This window comes from Neopsephotus bourkii, unplaced genomic scaffold (genome assembly GCF_033783945.1).
Source record: "Neopsephotus bourkii isolate Nb327-2 ecotype Australia unplaced genomic scaffold, CSIRO-AGI_Nbou_v1 NB_234, whole genome shotgun sequence".
Taxonomy (NCBI): Eukaryota; Metazoa; Chordata; class Aves; order Psittaciformes; family Psittacidae; genus Neopsephotus; species Neopsephotus bourkii.
The window spans coordinates 7788549-7804340 of record NW_026900744.1 but is presented as its reverse complement, the minus strand read 5'-3'; the positions used below and the strand labels follow the sequence as shown (position 1 = coordinate 7804340).

Genomic DNA, 15792 nt, shown 5'->3' with positions numbered 1-15792 from the left:
TTACTAATGGACCCTGTGATGGGTGCGCAAATGTTTAACTGGTTTTCCTTTGTAGAAAGAGAATCTGACCCTAGGGTAACTCAAAGCACTTAATTTAACTCCTGTCAGTTCTTCCTGTTTCACATCACCCATTCTTTCATAAACCAACGTCATCACAAAATTATAGCACCAAGAAATGCACTCAAGTCACACTATCACACAATACACTGGACAATAAAAACGAGGCAAGGAAGTGACCATTAACCCAAATTTCTGATGTTTCACTTATAAAATAGTTTGTTAATTATAAAGGGATATAGTTGGCAACCATTGACTATTTTCTGTAATAACTATTTTGCCTGTTTCCTTTAATTTCCTCAGTTTAGTCTTCTTTATTTTGCCCAGAATAACACCTTATAAAAGCACGCTAATGAAATGCCTCATTGGCAGCTTTGTTTTGTTTTTTCTGTCTTGGCAATGCCACTGGGAACTCAAAGAACAGAAATGACAGCACACCAGAATTTGTGATGGACTTTGAGACTCTGCATGAGGCACTCTAAAAATTCAGCACTGAAACCGCAACCTTTACTTGTGACCATAACTGTTATTTTAACAGTGTTTGATCAGAAAATGACATAAGCTGTTTGTTTTTCCACTGAATTTAAGTATTTTTAGATTAGTTTAAAATACACACATGAAAACAACATGTGAGAAGAACTTGGGAATACAGTTTTAGCTGACTAAACCTTAGAATTGTAGTTTAGAGTTATCAAAATGATCTGAATTTCTAAGAAAAGAGCATCATTTCTAGTTCACAAAAATTTGCAGAACGTGGGCAGTTTTAACCCTTATTTTATTCCAGTCTTTCCAAAGCATTGCAATAAACTTCAGATTAAAAGCGTTGCGAAGGTATACATCGATTTAAGTATGTTTCTCTCAATGTAGATTAAATTGACAAATAGATATGGAAATGTAATGTCTCTTCCCTTTCTAAATCACTAAGATACAAAAAATAGGAACTGTTAGACGATGTTATTTTCTTCTTCATCTTGAGAGGAGATTTTCATAGCTGAGACAAAAGGCTTGGATTATTGGTTATCTTATCACATTGCCTTTTTACAGAATATTCTGCCTTTAGCCAGGACACAATATAACATAAACCAAAGGAATAACGTTTAGTCAACCTACAATTATGAACTTGCAGGGATTTAAAGAGCAATGCTCAGTTAGAAATAACATCTAGCCTTTCTTGGAATCTGACCGTGACCGATGACTTCAAGAAGCTTAAGTCTTGCAAAGTTATGTAAATTATTTTAAGAATAAAAACAATCTCTTACTTGGTCCTCAAAGGAGATTGCCTGGGCAACATCTCTAGGAAATCCATCGATCACTATACCCTCTTCATCAGGGATCTGCATTAATCTTTGCTTTATCTCAGTTATGGTTGTTTCCTTACACAGAGAAAAGAAGTTATTTATTTCATATTGTAAAGGAGGTTTTCTTGATGGTGCACATTAATACAGCATGTACAAATTTTTCAAAAGTAAACATTAACACAGGATACACTGTACCTGAGGGGCCAGTTCTCCAGTAGTAATTATTTTGGCAATTAGACTCCATTTTCTATTGCTGCTTGTGCTGTGTATCTTCTTCCTTAACAATTCACCAACTGATATGTAGTTAAATCCATAATGTTCTGCTATTTTCAAACTCTGTGTTCCTTTACCACTTCCTGGGCCACCTATTGTTAATTACAAGCAAAACATTAAATTAACCTTTCATCTGAAGTACCCAAGCACATGTTAAATCTTTGTTATCATCACCAATTTTCCAACCATTATTAGAGCAAATCTCACAGTTGCATGACTTGTTACAAGCCCTTAGAAATGGCTCTCATCCACCTGATTGCAAAGGTAACAGTTTGCGAAATGAAGTAAAAAAAGGAATACAAAGCTACTTGTAAATTAAAACCAAACACACTCTTTTAGACCTGACCTCATTCTAAAGCTGCTCCTGGAAAGGAATTTTTCTTGATTTTTAGTAGAGGAACAGACAATGAACTGGTCCCTTCTTGACCTCTGTGAATCCAAAGACAACCAGATAGTCTGAAGTGTGTTCATGTCAGTAAGAATCATACTTGATTAAATGAGACAATTAAATCAATGGACTAGTCAAGAAATGGAACTAATAAAATCTGCTCCTAAATATGCTTGCATGAGTTTCTGAGGTTTTCTAATTTTAAAGTACAGAAAAATATTAAATAATCAGCTGAGATGTTTCCATAGTGATTTGGTACAAAGACTTTTATTGAACTACGCATACTTCTGGTATTGATGCTTGAAGCATCTGATAGAAAAGCAATCTGTTAGGTTCAGCTTGCTGGACAACTTGAATAAAAGAGACCCTTCAGTACAGCACAGGAAGAGTAGGTATTGAAACCACAGAAAACAGCTACATTACATAGTGAGAAATGTTGAAGCAAAGGTCAGCTGGACAGCATAATCAAGAATGCATGTAAAAAAAAATCAGACACTGTCTGAACTAAAAGGGCACACTATGATGTGAGGAACAGAGAAACTGTAACGCAGGATAAAAAAACAGGAGATTGTTTTGATTAAAGGAAATGCTTATATATAGACAAGCGTGTTACTGAACAGCATAACAAAGCAAAACCAAACAAATGTTTTTATATTAATTCCCAACACTAGTAGCTGTTTTTTTTTGGAATTGTGTGTAAGAACATTGAATTTTATTTTAACAGCCAAAGACTTGAAATGTATTTAAAATACCAATTTTCTATGAACTTAAAAAAATACAACAATGTAATGAAAGTAAATATGAATCCAATTAGCTTCTTGTTAGTAATCATATTCTTTCTTATATTATCTATTATACCCATAAACAGCTTTTAGGCATTTATATAATGAGTATAGATTTGACTGCAGGACAAGCTTTGCAGTTATTTCTTCATAACATGGTGTGACACTCTGCGCAACCAGTTTCAAACCTGTGCCCCAATATTACATGTCAGAGAGCTTTCAGCGTTACCAGTAGTCACTAGGAACTCTTCTGTATCCCGCTGCTGTGATGGTAGCTCTCCATCTGGTCTTTGTAACTTAGATTGGGACCCACTTAAAGAGAATGTGCAGGGAAACCTGTGTGTTCTTATGGTGTTCCCATACCCTCCCCACACTTTAGTTACACCCTTGGGGGAAAAAAGGTTTTAGCATTACCCAATTAGTTTAAATAATGCTTAAATCAAGCCAGGTTAAGATAAATGCAAATATAAGCATTTAATTGGAACAACCAGCTAATCAATACAGCTACAGATTTTCTTAAAACACACAAGCAAAGAAATGAAAGAAAAACTGTATCTTATCTCTGTACAGTAAAACTACTACAACTGAAAAATATTTTCCCCTCATTCACTTCACTTGCTGTTTCTCTTCTGAAAGTCATCTGCTTTCTCTGTTCTTTCAGCAGATTATGTCACGTTTTACAGCTAATCTTGCATTTCAATTCTTCCAGGTGATCTAGATGGGCTCAGTTTTTCCAGTTTGTACTCCTTTCATAGACTGTTAAGCTATCCTCTTCGTTAGACTAAAGGATGTTTCCCTTTTGCAGATACGCAAGCATCTGATATACCAGGAATAATTTCCTCCACTTAACTGGCCACAAAGCAATTCTGCTTTGGCTCTCCCCGCTCCCTCTAATGGCACGCTCAGCCTTCTCCATGACAAATGCATTTCACCAAACTTCACATTGTGTTTCATCCCTGTATGACAAAAGTTCAAACAAGATAATTCCATGTAGTTTACAGTTTATAATAGGTTCTTGATAATCTGGAAGGATAGCAGGTTTGAAGTAACTGATTCCCAATGTTTTTTTTTCTCACATGGATAAAAACAACAGCACTAAAGGTGCAGCTAATTGAGGATTGCTGCCAGTTTGTATGGAGCAAATTTTTCCAGGTGAATGAATAGGATTATTACTCCTTCCTAGAATTCACTCTGTTGTAAAGATTTCCAAAAGCAACCCTCTCTCTATACAAAGCCATGTATTGCAATCTAATGAGCATAAGATACAAATAATGTATCTTACATATGTGTGTGTTTATACATATGTGTATTGTTTATTACATAAATTTAAGCAGCTTTATTTGCTGGCAATAGGCCTAGCTACTGGAGAAAAGGGCAGTTGGTTGCAACTGTGCTTCAGAGCAAAGGGTTTATAAAACATACTGGAGCCAATGCTGTGCATAATTCCTGCAGATATAGAACTTCTAAGGAAGGAAATTCAGTTTACTTCTCCAGAGACTCAAGACACATTTGAAACAGACTGTGTTTCATCCCAGAAAATAAAGATGCAAAATATATATAGGTAATGTAGAAAATTAGAAACAGAAAATTTGACAAGGAAAATAGCATCTGCATTCCAACAACGATACAAAAGATGCCAGAAAAACCATTACTGTTACTTGAAAAAACATCAGTCTCTGTAAAAACCATAAAATAGCTGAAAAAAACTTTTTGAAACCAAGTAGACAGACTTCGCACTCCTGTTAGGAAGAGCTTTGCTTTGCCATTAAAGAGAAGAAAAGAAAAAAGTGTAGTCTGGCACTTTGATTTTCAAGCAGAAAAAACCTAATAAATTGTTTGCTTTAATATTCACAAACTTCTCACACATTTTGGTTTTCTAATCCAAAAATAACCCTCAATAGATAATCCCTAAGTGCAATTACCCATTTACAAGGTAAGGGGAAACGTTCAGGTAACAAATTAAGAGAAAAGTGATAGGACAAAATTACTTCCCACAGCAAATCTCTGTAATTTATTGAACTATGGATCCATTCCTGACTGTTCAATAAATCATACTGAAAAACTGTTTACAAAAATCACTTTTGTTTTCCATTCTTTTAACTTAGTCTGAGACTATATATTATTCAAGAAAAGCGTGATGATTTTACATATTTCTTAGAAGATGTCTAGACTAGCAAACATTTGCAGCATCTAAAATTATGTTTTCTAACTGGTTTCAAGTGATGATTTGTAGGCCCCAAAGTTTTACTAAAGCAGTTGTTTTAATCTAGTTCTGTAAATGGATTTAAATCAACTGGCCAGCCGCTGGCTGACAGTGCTATCTTTGATCTATCCTTTAAACTTTGATTGTAAAGGAAAATATAGTCTTTTAATATTCACTAACATATTTTTTATTAAATGCAGTTTAAAAACATTCTGAACTACGGAGCTAATGCCACCAGGTCATTATTTCTTTAAGATCTTTGTATTCAGGCTGTATCAATTGCAAAAAAGTGTTTGTCAAAATCTGCTAAGAAACACGTTTGTAAACACAATTTAGTCTTCTGGTGTTATAATGCCTTAGAAATTTAATTTCCCAGTGATTCAGATGTGTGCCATCCTGGCTGGTTCCACCTGGTTTTCCTAAAATCCAGTCACATACTCACTTTGCAGCTTTGCAGCTTTACATTTCACCAGAAGACTTTTCTGCTAGCACAGACAAAAGCACTCAACCCCCCCCAACCTTTATAAGTGAGTTCTCTTTTGCCTTGGAGCTACCTTGTTCATTATAAGAATGATAGATTTCACAAACTAAAGTTGTAAAAATCTTTATGGAAGCATTAAAAAGATCTTGGGCTAATTCATTATTAAAGAAAAGTTCACCTAATGTGCAAAGCAGAAGACAGGTCTTTAACTTCATTTCAGTCCCGAACGAATGGGACCGGTACCATCTGAGCTAGGCAGTATGATTAGTTATCACTAGTTAGACATAAAATCCTTGCGTAACTGAAGTTTTCACTGTCATCTTCTGCAAATGGAAAGATACGCAACACTTTTTTTTGTGTAGAATATTTGTCTCTTGAAATTAATAGTGCATTTTTTTCATTTTCTCCCTTTCATTCAGTACATTATTCTTCTTTGAATAACTAGTTGAATTTGGGAGCAATTTTCTTGATACTGTGCAAAATTGGACAATAGCTGCTAAGCTGCATATAGTATTGTGTTTCTAACAGATCACACTATAATAGAAAGACTCAGAGAAACTCATTTGTAAAATAAATTTGAAAGAGACTTTGTAGACTGTTTATACTGTTCCCTATATAAATGGGGGAAGAAAAAATCTATAAAATCCATAATCTGTTTGCTGTATGCTGGCATTCAAGGATTTAATTTCAAATACCCCTGCACTCAGTTCCAGGGGTGAAAGCCAATCTCTCTTTATCTCACTCAGATCAAACCTTCATTCATTACTCTACTGCAACACAGCTATATAGATTTCAATGCCTTAAGAGCCTTCTGTGGTCACTGAAAAGGAGTCAGTTTTTCTCCTTTATGAAAGGAAGGCTAGCTAACTAAGATGAAAGAAAGGCATATTTTACTTCTCCATCTACTGCAAGCTTTATAGGTCAAAGGTACATGGAGACGTTTGCACGTTGAGATTTGTAATTCTGAAACAAAAGTTTAGCTAAATTGAAATACCTAAGCAATTCTTTTTGCATACCTGAAATACCTAGAAAACTGCCTGCTTTTCTGTTTTCAGTATATTGCAATATCACATTACTAAGAACTGCCGCATGCAGAGCCTAGTCTCTTTTACTATTCTACATACTATTCTCTGTTATGGAAGCAGTATCTCTCTTCGACATGTATAAGGCTTTACAGACTAAAAATGTGATTCTCCACCACCTGACACCTCTGCTGTAATTATTTAAATAGTTCAGAGAATCAGGGAATTAGGCCTGGCGATAAAATTTCAAAAGGCAACTATGTCCAACAATAAAGAAACTGATTCAGAAAGCTTAAATTCAGAAAAGGAATAAAATGTTGATTTAGACTTAAATTGCAGCTATTTCTTAATAAAAACTGTATGCCTGTCTGAGGCTGGAAAATACCAGTTGCTTAGGAGGGACACTGAACAGCACACAAGAGGGAACTTGGGAAAAGAGAACAATTACCTAATGATAACTGATCACTCACTGACCATGAAGTTAGCACACGATTCATTCGCCAAGCAGATGTAGGGGCTAATTTATCAATGCAATGGACTAGTGACCACGTGTGCCCACTCCAGCGGGCATACATGAGTTCTCAAGGTTCTAAGTACAGAGGTCAACAGCTCCCTATCACCTTTTTGAGCTGGCTTATCCAGTATTTTTAAATACCCTTTTTTGTGAGCCGGTTTGAGTACAACTACAATTGTGGTTTAGTTCAGATCTGGATCACGCTTTGGAGGAGCGCTTTGGTTCACATGGTAGAGCTGTCTTGAAATACATGGGCCAGCTTTGTTTTAGTTTAAATCTAACTGGCAGATGTGCTTCGTAAGCAAACCATGAGCTCTCCAGTTGCTGATAGGCAGTTTACAGAACATGATCACAGGTGCTCACTGTCATCTCTAAAATGTTTACAGCTGGGATGCTATATCCTCAGCACTAACAATTTCACTTCCTGACACACTCTAATCGGACTGCACCATTTGCTATTGAAGATGGAAAAACTGTATTAGAATACATAGAGGCGTTCAGTGTATTTGCAGCACAAATAAAAAGGCAAAATAACAAAGATATAATCTTGTCAAACTGACTCTGCCTTCATACCTATGACAAGGATAATTTTTGGTCGAGGTCTTGCAGGATCAAATACATCGTACTCCTCAATTAGTTCAGCAGTTTCAGAGAGATCGGTGTCACTCTCTATGGAAAACTGTTGGATTGGAGGGAGACGGTCATACCGTCGGTACGGGAAGTTCGAATTATCAGGCATCACTGTAAAACAATAAGATAAACAGGGAATTGTGTGGAAATACACAGAAAACTCAAAATCTATTGTGCACACAGATCTAAATAAGTATGATAAACATAAGTATCTCCAAATTTTACAATGTACTCGCTCTTCCTGTAGTAAATATCCCTTGCCTCTATTTAGCTGATTTATTACACTGGAAGCACTAGAACTCAGTTTTCTTTGGTGTTTCTTTACGAGTACATAAGCTTTTCTGTGGAGATCTGCCTGTAGCACCCCAAGTTCAGCAGTGGCTTCTGAGAAGAAAAGCCTTGTATTTTGCCAATAACCTATACTACTAAGCAGAACTCTTCTGGTGATACATGTTGTGCAGAGAGATAGAGACAGTATTCTTGCTAATTATTTTAATGAAATGCTGGATGGCAAGGAAGAATAACTATGGCAACTGAGAGATGAGCTAATTACTCTTTGTTAACATTACAAATAAAATAATTATAGGTAGTGGTATAGCATTTGCTTCGATTTTCTGAGATGCACCTTTTTCTATGAGTTTATCATTTACACTGTACTTAGTAAATTAGCCCATAGCTCCCATATAAACTAGAAAAACAACCTAGTGTAACTGCACTGAAGCAAGTATGTACATCATCAAAAAGAACCGAGATATAAGTCAAGTGCACTGAGTCAACTTTACCCCTATCTTTGCAAATGTTTTAGGGAGGATACGAGAAATCTCTCCACTGCTGTGTTAAACATTCACACTGCAAACATCCATAATTAGGCTGCAAAAGACTACAATTTCCTCTCCTGCATAGCATCCATTATGGAGAAGAAAAGCAAATGCCAAAACTCAAGGAAACAGAATCCTTGAATCCTTTGCCTAAGGAAAATCAGAATGAAGCATGATCTGGTATACAAGTAAGTATAAAATAATTCAGTAGTGGATGTAAAACCACCCACAGTGAAGGCATATAGTAATTTTTACATTTAATACATTACCATTTCTGAAAAAAGACCTCCTGGGTTGTCCTCCATTGAGTGGAGGCAGGGTCTTCTTTTCTGGGCTGACAAAAGTGTCCCATTTCACTTTTTCTGGCCCTCCAAGCTCTTTCACTTTCTGCAAACAGCTTTCCAAATATTCAATTGGGTCGTCAGGTTTGTAACACATTAATCCATTCAACAGGCTCTGCAACGTAAGATCAGAAATACACACTATAATGATAGGTGCCAGGAAAAAACAAGCACTTTGATTTTACCCAGAGAAACCCCATATTCCTCGTACATTCAGACTCCCCATTTCAAGCAAATGTGTGAGAGTGAGGCCTGTTAGTTTGGTTTGGTTTGCCAATGTCACAAGAATGATTCAGACAGGAAGCTCGCACCTTTGTCTTTATATTTGCCTCTTTACACTGTGATCAAACCTGAAAATAGTAAAAAGTGTCCTACATTTTTCTTAGCACTACACCTGGCAAATCTACACATTGGCAATGAACAAGCCAGCCTCAAAAGTTACATCCTCTGTGTCGCCTACTACACCACTGGAACGTATCTTTTCCTTAAAGACCAGTGCACCCACAAGTATCTTATCTGTATTCTTGAGTCAACACTTAATAATGAAAAATCATGAGAAATACTCAAATTTCATCTTGATCAGTACTGGGGGAAAAACCCCAACCCCAAAGTTCATAGGTGCTGCCAGATCTAATTGACAAGACATTCTCAGCCACTAAGAACACCTCTGCCTATGTTATGAATTCTGCACTAGTCACACCTATGAGCATTATCTGGAGTGTGAAAGAAGGAAGGAATGTCAGGCCCTGCTCTGACGCACAGTAATTGATTTTTCTTGACAAAGTGATACATAAGTCATCATCTCACCTCTCCACGAGACAACTGCATCTAACCTCTTAACAATGTCTTTCACGGTGACTTCTGTTCCTTTGCGCTATTACTAAATTTTGTCCAAATAAACTTGAGGGTCACAGTTGGCATTATAATAAATAGCTCCAGTTCAGGATTTCCTCAGTCCCTTGTTATCTACACTTTATACAGTACTTATTACTTACACACATTAAAATTTATAAAATAGGATGTCATTCCTATGCACCTCTGCCCTTACTATGCTACATAACCGATGGCAGCAACTACCCATGTATTTCTGCAGATGTGCACTGATTTTTAAAAACTGCTAGCTCGAGCGTTAAGCCTCTACAGAAAACCAGTTCTGTCTGCGGCTCCCGTTAAACCATTCACATTCTAAACGCTGTAGTAAAACATTAGCATGGTGCATGTCCTGTAATTTTCAAATACATAAGGAGATGTCTAGCTTCAGAACGGAGCAGGGAAGACACGTAAGCGTCTCTGTGTGTGTGTTTTACACAGATGGGAGGATGTCTGCTTAGGAACAAAATAAATCAACACTGCACAGAGAAGTAATTATCAACCATGAGCAGCAGGTAACTTGTCGGAAGCCAGACCAACCCTCACCGAACAGCTGTGCGTTTTTTTTCTTCCTCCAGACTCATGAAAATCTGGAGAAAACCTGGAAGACGCCTCCCGCCCGCATTCCTCGGCGGTCCTTTGCCCTGCGGACACACAAGTTCTCTGCCTCCCCGGGCTCTGGAGGAGGGCAAACAGCAGCGCTGCGCCGGGTGCGGCCGCCCGGCTCCCCGTGCGACCACGGAGGCTCCGTGCAGCAGGCAAGGAGCAGAAGCTCCCCGCCGGCTCCGCGGCCGCAGCCCCCACCCCGGGATCCGCGCTCCCCTGACAGCCCCCCCCGGCCCTCCGCGGCGCGGTTCCTCGCGCAAGGTACGCGCGCCCCAGCCCCTGGCTCCTCCGTCCTTCCAGCCACCTTCAGCCCGCGGCCCGCCGCGGAGTCCCAGCGCGGAGCACCCCCCTCCCGACGGGACGAAAGATGCTCCCCCCCCACCCCGCCGCCTCGCCTACCTCGAAAAGCTGCGGGATCTCCCTGCGGGCCAGATACTCCTTCGCCTCACCGGCGCTCATACCGCCGGCCGGGCACGCGGGGGGCCGGCGGGGCGCGGGTGGGCAGCGCCGAGCTCCGGCACGGCGCGGCGGTGCAATGCGGGAGCCTCGGGAAGGCTTCCGCGGGCGGGCGAGCCGGGGCGGGGAGAGGAGGGAGGCAGAGGCTGCCCGCCTCCCCGTCCCCGCTGCACGGAGGGAGAAGGAGCGCGTTTTCTCCCCGCGGGAAGCAAGAGCGTGCGCAGGCTGCCGGGGAAAGTTTCAGGGTGTGCCGGCGGTGGGGGGCCGAGCCTGGCTGCGAGGCGCGGGCAGGGTGCCCCGGAGTGGAGCGGCCACCCCCCGGGAGGCGCCGGCTGTCTCTGATGCCCTGAAACGCGCCCCGCACGCCGGGAGTGTGTGGCAGCACTGCAGAGAGGGCTGGGCACGGGCGTATGCTGGGGAGGTGGTGGATGCTTCCCCGTTTACAGAGGTCTCTGCCCTTGGCATCGTTTTTTGGCTTCTGGAATAGTGAGGCATTTTGTATGCTTTGGACTGGTAAAAGACCATGAGCTATGATCGCTCCTGAGAATCTATGATCTGTGATCACCGGGTCACAGGATGAGACCTGAAGACATCTCTGGTCCAACCTACTGAGCACAGGGCACTTCTTGAGGTCAGAGGAGGTTGTTCAGAGCTTTTTCTAGTCTCGTCTTGCAGAACCTCCAAGGATGGAGACTGCATCTGGATGGACTCTGGACAACCCACGCTTGGCTGGCTCTTTGGTGAAAAGGGTTTTCTTCCATTCATTTAGCATTGCCCTTGTCTCAGTTTGCTTCTTGCCCACCATTGTGTCGTTGTGAAGAGTTTTGCTCCATCTCCATAATATTTTTCATAAGCTTTAGAGAGCTGCTCTCATGTCCTTTCTAAGCCTGCCACAGCTTGAACAAGCCCAGTTTCCTCAACCTCTTTGCAAGGGCAAGTGCTCTCATCCCTGACCATCTTTGTGGCTCTATCCACACTACTCACTCCAGTTCATTAACATCTCTTTCCCTGGGAATCCCCAAATGGGATGTCTTAGCCTAGATGTGCTCTGCAAGAGTACTAAATGGGGGTAGCTTCTGTGATACTTTGTAGCATACTGGAAGTCTGAGAAGATTTGTTCAGTTTCTTAATTGTCCTATATCAAGTCTGACCATGGAATGGTATGGTTTGGTTTGGAAGGGACCTTAAAGACCACCTAGTTCCAACCCCTCTGCTGTGGGCAGGGACACCTTCCATTAGACCGGGTTGCTCCAAGCCCTGCCCAACCTGGCCTTGATGGGGCAGCCACAGCTTCTCTGGGCAACCTGTGCCAGTGCCTCACCACCCTCCTAGTGGGGATTCCCCCCCCCCCCAATATCTAATATAAATCTCCCCTCTTGATGTTCCAATTAGATTTTAATTTTGTTGAGTATCTTTTCTAACATGACATCCATCTCATTTCACTGATGCACGCCCTGACAAAAATAGGTTACATAAGTGCAAGCCTATGAACAACAGTGAGCAACTGCTTCCCACATCTTGGTATCTTTTGGACACAGGGTAGGTCTTCTCAGGAGTCTTTTAAGAAGCTTCTCCCCCTTGTATGTGAATTGTGGATCAATATCAGTTGGCAAGTTTTTCTCAGCTGCACCTACGTACCTTGTTTTGCTGCTTCTGTAATTAAACTGCTTTCTTTTTGACTCTGCCCTGCCTCCAGCTTTTTATGTAGACACTGTCCTTTCTACTGGAGAGGCTTCCAGTCCTTGTTCATTCCCAGAACTGCTAAATGCTGCCCCAGGGGCAGTCCCATCATCTGACAAATCGAACTGGATGGTTTTCCAAGTCATTGTTACTCCCAGCAGCCTCCACTCAAAGGGCAGCCACTAACACCCTTTTGCAGCAGCCCACTGATAGATGGCCCACTCTCCAATTCACCTAGACTATCTCTGGAAAGCAGTTTGGATTAGGCAGCTTAAGATCCTTTCCAGCCTCACTTTTTATGAATCCAGTGCTGTCTACTTAGGGAAGCTGCAGTAATGTATCACTGAACTGGCCCTTCTCTTATGTTTAAGGCTGACTTTAGTTTTCACTGGAGAGCTTAGCAAGCATTCATTTGCAGTCTTTCTCGTCCTCCCATGAACTCTGGATGTGGCTTTAACTCTACTTTCCCTTTCTAAGATTTTAATACATCCAAATGTAAATTCATTGAAGAGCACAGTATCTTAATTTTGATTGAGTAAAAAATAGAGCAGTCTCTAATGTCCTAATCAAAAGATACAAGATAAAATTGCTTTTAAAAGACTTTAAATCAAGCTTGACAAGAGGAAGACTGAATTAAATAGGTATTTTCTTAAAATAAGATCTTTCCTTAGGAAGACTAATGGAAGATGCCACTCTATTTAGGAAGACAGAGCTGTGGTTTTGGTATTTTGTGGCTTTTTTTTCCTTTTTTTTTTTTTTATTTTGTAAAATAAAATATCATCTGTATTATTACTGACTCAGCCAAATTGCATTTACAGGCTTTCAGCATACATATTTTTTATATGTTCACCATTTAGGGGGTAAATCAGTAGCTCATCCAATGTCCTGGATTGTTAGGGAAAAATATTCCCTTTTACATGCTTTCAATGGCATCTTCCCCAGGAATGTGAAAATATGTTGTGTAAAGTCTTGGCTGATATGTTTGGTTTTTCCTGCAGGCTCTCAGGCATTTTGCTCAGTCAGATAACACTAACAGAAAATACAAAATCTGACTGTTCTGCTATGAAACTGTTCTCATTATGCACATTTAAATTATTGTTTAAAAAAAAAGAGTGATTTTGAGCTCATGTGATTTTTGTTGCACAAAATCAAAATCTACGTTGCAGAAATTACTGCCTCAGAAAAAAGATGGCCATTTAGGAAATCTGTCAGAATGACTGTATGAAGTGTATCTGGAAAGGATTTTTTTTTTTTTTATATCTAATAATATGGCATTTCCTTCTGGAAGTAATTTTTTATGAGTTTGCCTTTGGCAAAATCCCTGTATTGAAACAGGGTCACAGGTGGATGCTTCTCAAAGGCTGTGAAGAACATCAGCAGCAAAGGATTGAGAATATATTAAGTTGGCATGCAAAGCAGGTTGTTTGCCATACTTATTTCAAGTATGCAGGTAAGGTAAAGGCAGCTGTTAGAAGGTTAACTGGTTGTCATTTAACAGTATCTCATCAGGATGGAAATTAAGTAATTTTACAGCTTTGGAAAATAACACAGGATGCAAAAAAAGTCCACATAAGTGAGAACATGGAATTGAATTCCAGAGTACTGCCTGTTTCTGAAGGTACAGCAGCTCTTCATGGTTCTGGCGTGAGACTGAAGGATCAGTTTGGTTGTACTTCTACCACTTCCTATCTCTTCCGGTGAAGAAGCTACAGTTGCAAGAACAAAAATTTGCAATCAAAATGATAACATTTCTGGAAATTCATCTTGAAAACTTTTTATGGATCCTGTACCACTGAGTTGGTTCCGTTCTCATTCTTGTTGGTGCCTCCAGTAACTACATAAAGCTGAACCAATATGGAATTAGTACGGGACCGGCTGGAACATGCTGTTCTGGGCCTTCTTTTCTTGGTTAAACCAATTACCTAACACCCATAGTCTCCCATCAAAGCTAATTAGGTTCTATGTTTTCAAAAATCACTTCAGAATCCCCCAGTATTTTATGAGTCTTCTAGTTTTTTGTCTAGTGCCTGCTCAAGCACTAGTGGCTGGCATTTTTCACAGAAGGTGCTACTCTGCTACCTACATTAAATCAGAACTGATGCCCTTGGATTGATGTGCATTCACATGCTGGTGCAAAGTACATGAACAGTTTGTCGATTCTGTAACAAAAACAATTATCTGTAGCCTTTTTAACAGAATATGCTGAATTACACGCTTCTTATGCAGAAATAATATGCATTTTAGTGTAAATGCAGAACTTATTTGCAGCCCTGTATTTTGCCTAGTGTGGTATGAATTCAGCCAAGACTGCTGCAATGATGTTTTCGTTTTAATGAGAAACCTGTTTCTGAACTCTTTTGCTACAGTGCTGTTAATGCTTTTTTGTTTAAGCTGCTGTTTACCCCCTCCCTTCTTAAACTTTTTTTTTTTTTACTTTTCTACTCGTGTCTACACGTTACTGAAGTGAATTTAATCAAATCACCAATTGCAACATAGTGAAAACTCTGCCTAGAAAAATCTGTTCTCTGGATCTGATTTTCACTGAGTCCCAGAACTGCCACTTGATGTAACTTTTGAGGACATCAGGATGAATAAACCTGGGATGGGATAAAATGTGCTGTTTAAAAGTTTGAGGATGAAACGTTGATTAACATTTCAATGTAAGAAAAAATTATTAAAAAAATGCCATAATCAAGTCACCATTAAGCTTTGTTTTGATAAACTAAATAGCGGTAGCTCTTACTTTCCAGTTACAGTGTAATCATTCTTGTGACCCTTCCTGGAACAATTCCCAATTTATCAACAGGCATTTTAAGCAAAGGCATTAACCAGGACATACTGTTCCAGAAATGGTCACACCAGTGCCAGGTACTGATGTGATTGAGCCGGTATATAACACCCTCATAGTCCTCATTTTGTTGTTTTCATGCTGACAGACCGAGTTTGTTGTGATGGTGTTCACCTTTAGCTGGTTATCTAGCAGACTTTCAGCAGCTCTACTTTCCACTCAGTTTTCTCACATGGATCGTTCTACTCTAGGCTCAACACCTGCTTTTTATTCCTTGATGTATGACTTCATATATTTGCTTGCAGCAAATTTACCAAGAAAGCAGCATGCTCAGTAGCAATGAGCTGTCCCCTCTGTGAGTTGCCACTTCACTAGTCTTTGATCTCTGCCAGTGGTACCAGTGATTTTCTTTCTTTTTTTAATCAATAGTACTGTCATACAGCACACAGCCAAAACACAGCTCCTAAGGGACCAAAACCCAGTATTTTCCATTTACACTTCATTTTTGAGACCACTGAATCATGAAATATATGTGCACTAATTTAGATTCACTCAGCTTTCCTAAACAAAATATCCTGCAGCACT

General features: G+C 39.8%; 1 protein-coding gene across 1 annotated transcript in view; it reads right to left on the bottom strand.

The window, feature by feature from the left end:
* AK5 (adenylate kinase 5) overlaps positions 1-11112 on the bottom strand; it is a 90819-nt gene extending 79707 nt beyond the window's left edge. Inside the window, exons 1-5 of the mRNA XM_061345122.1 lie at positions 10683-11112; positions 8736-8922; positions 7592-7759; positions 1551-1720; positions 1317-1430 (exon numbers count right to left, since the gene is read on the bottom strand). Of these exons, the coding sequence (XP_061201106.1) occupies positions 1317-1430; positions 1551-1720; positions 7592-7759; positions 8736-8922; positions 10683-10742 (699 nt within the window). The 5' untranslated portion in view covers positions 10743-11112. The remainder of the gene's footprint in view (positions 1-1316; positions 1431-1550; positions 1721-7591; positions 7760-8735; positions 8923-10682) is intronic.
* Positions 11113-15792: the final 4680 nt, after the last annotated feature.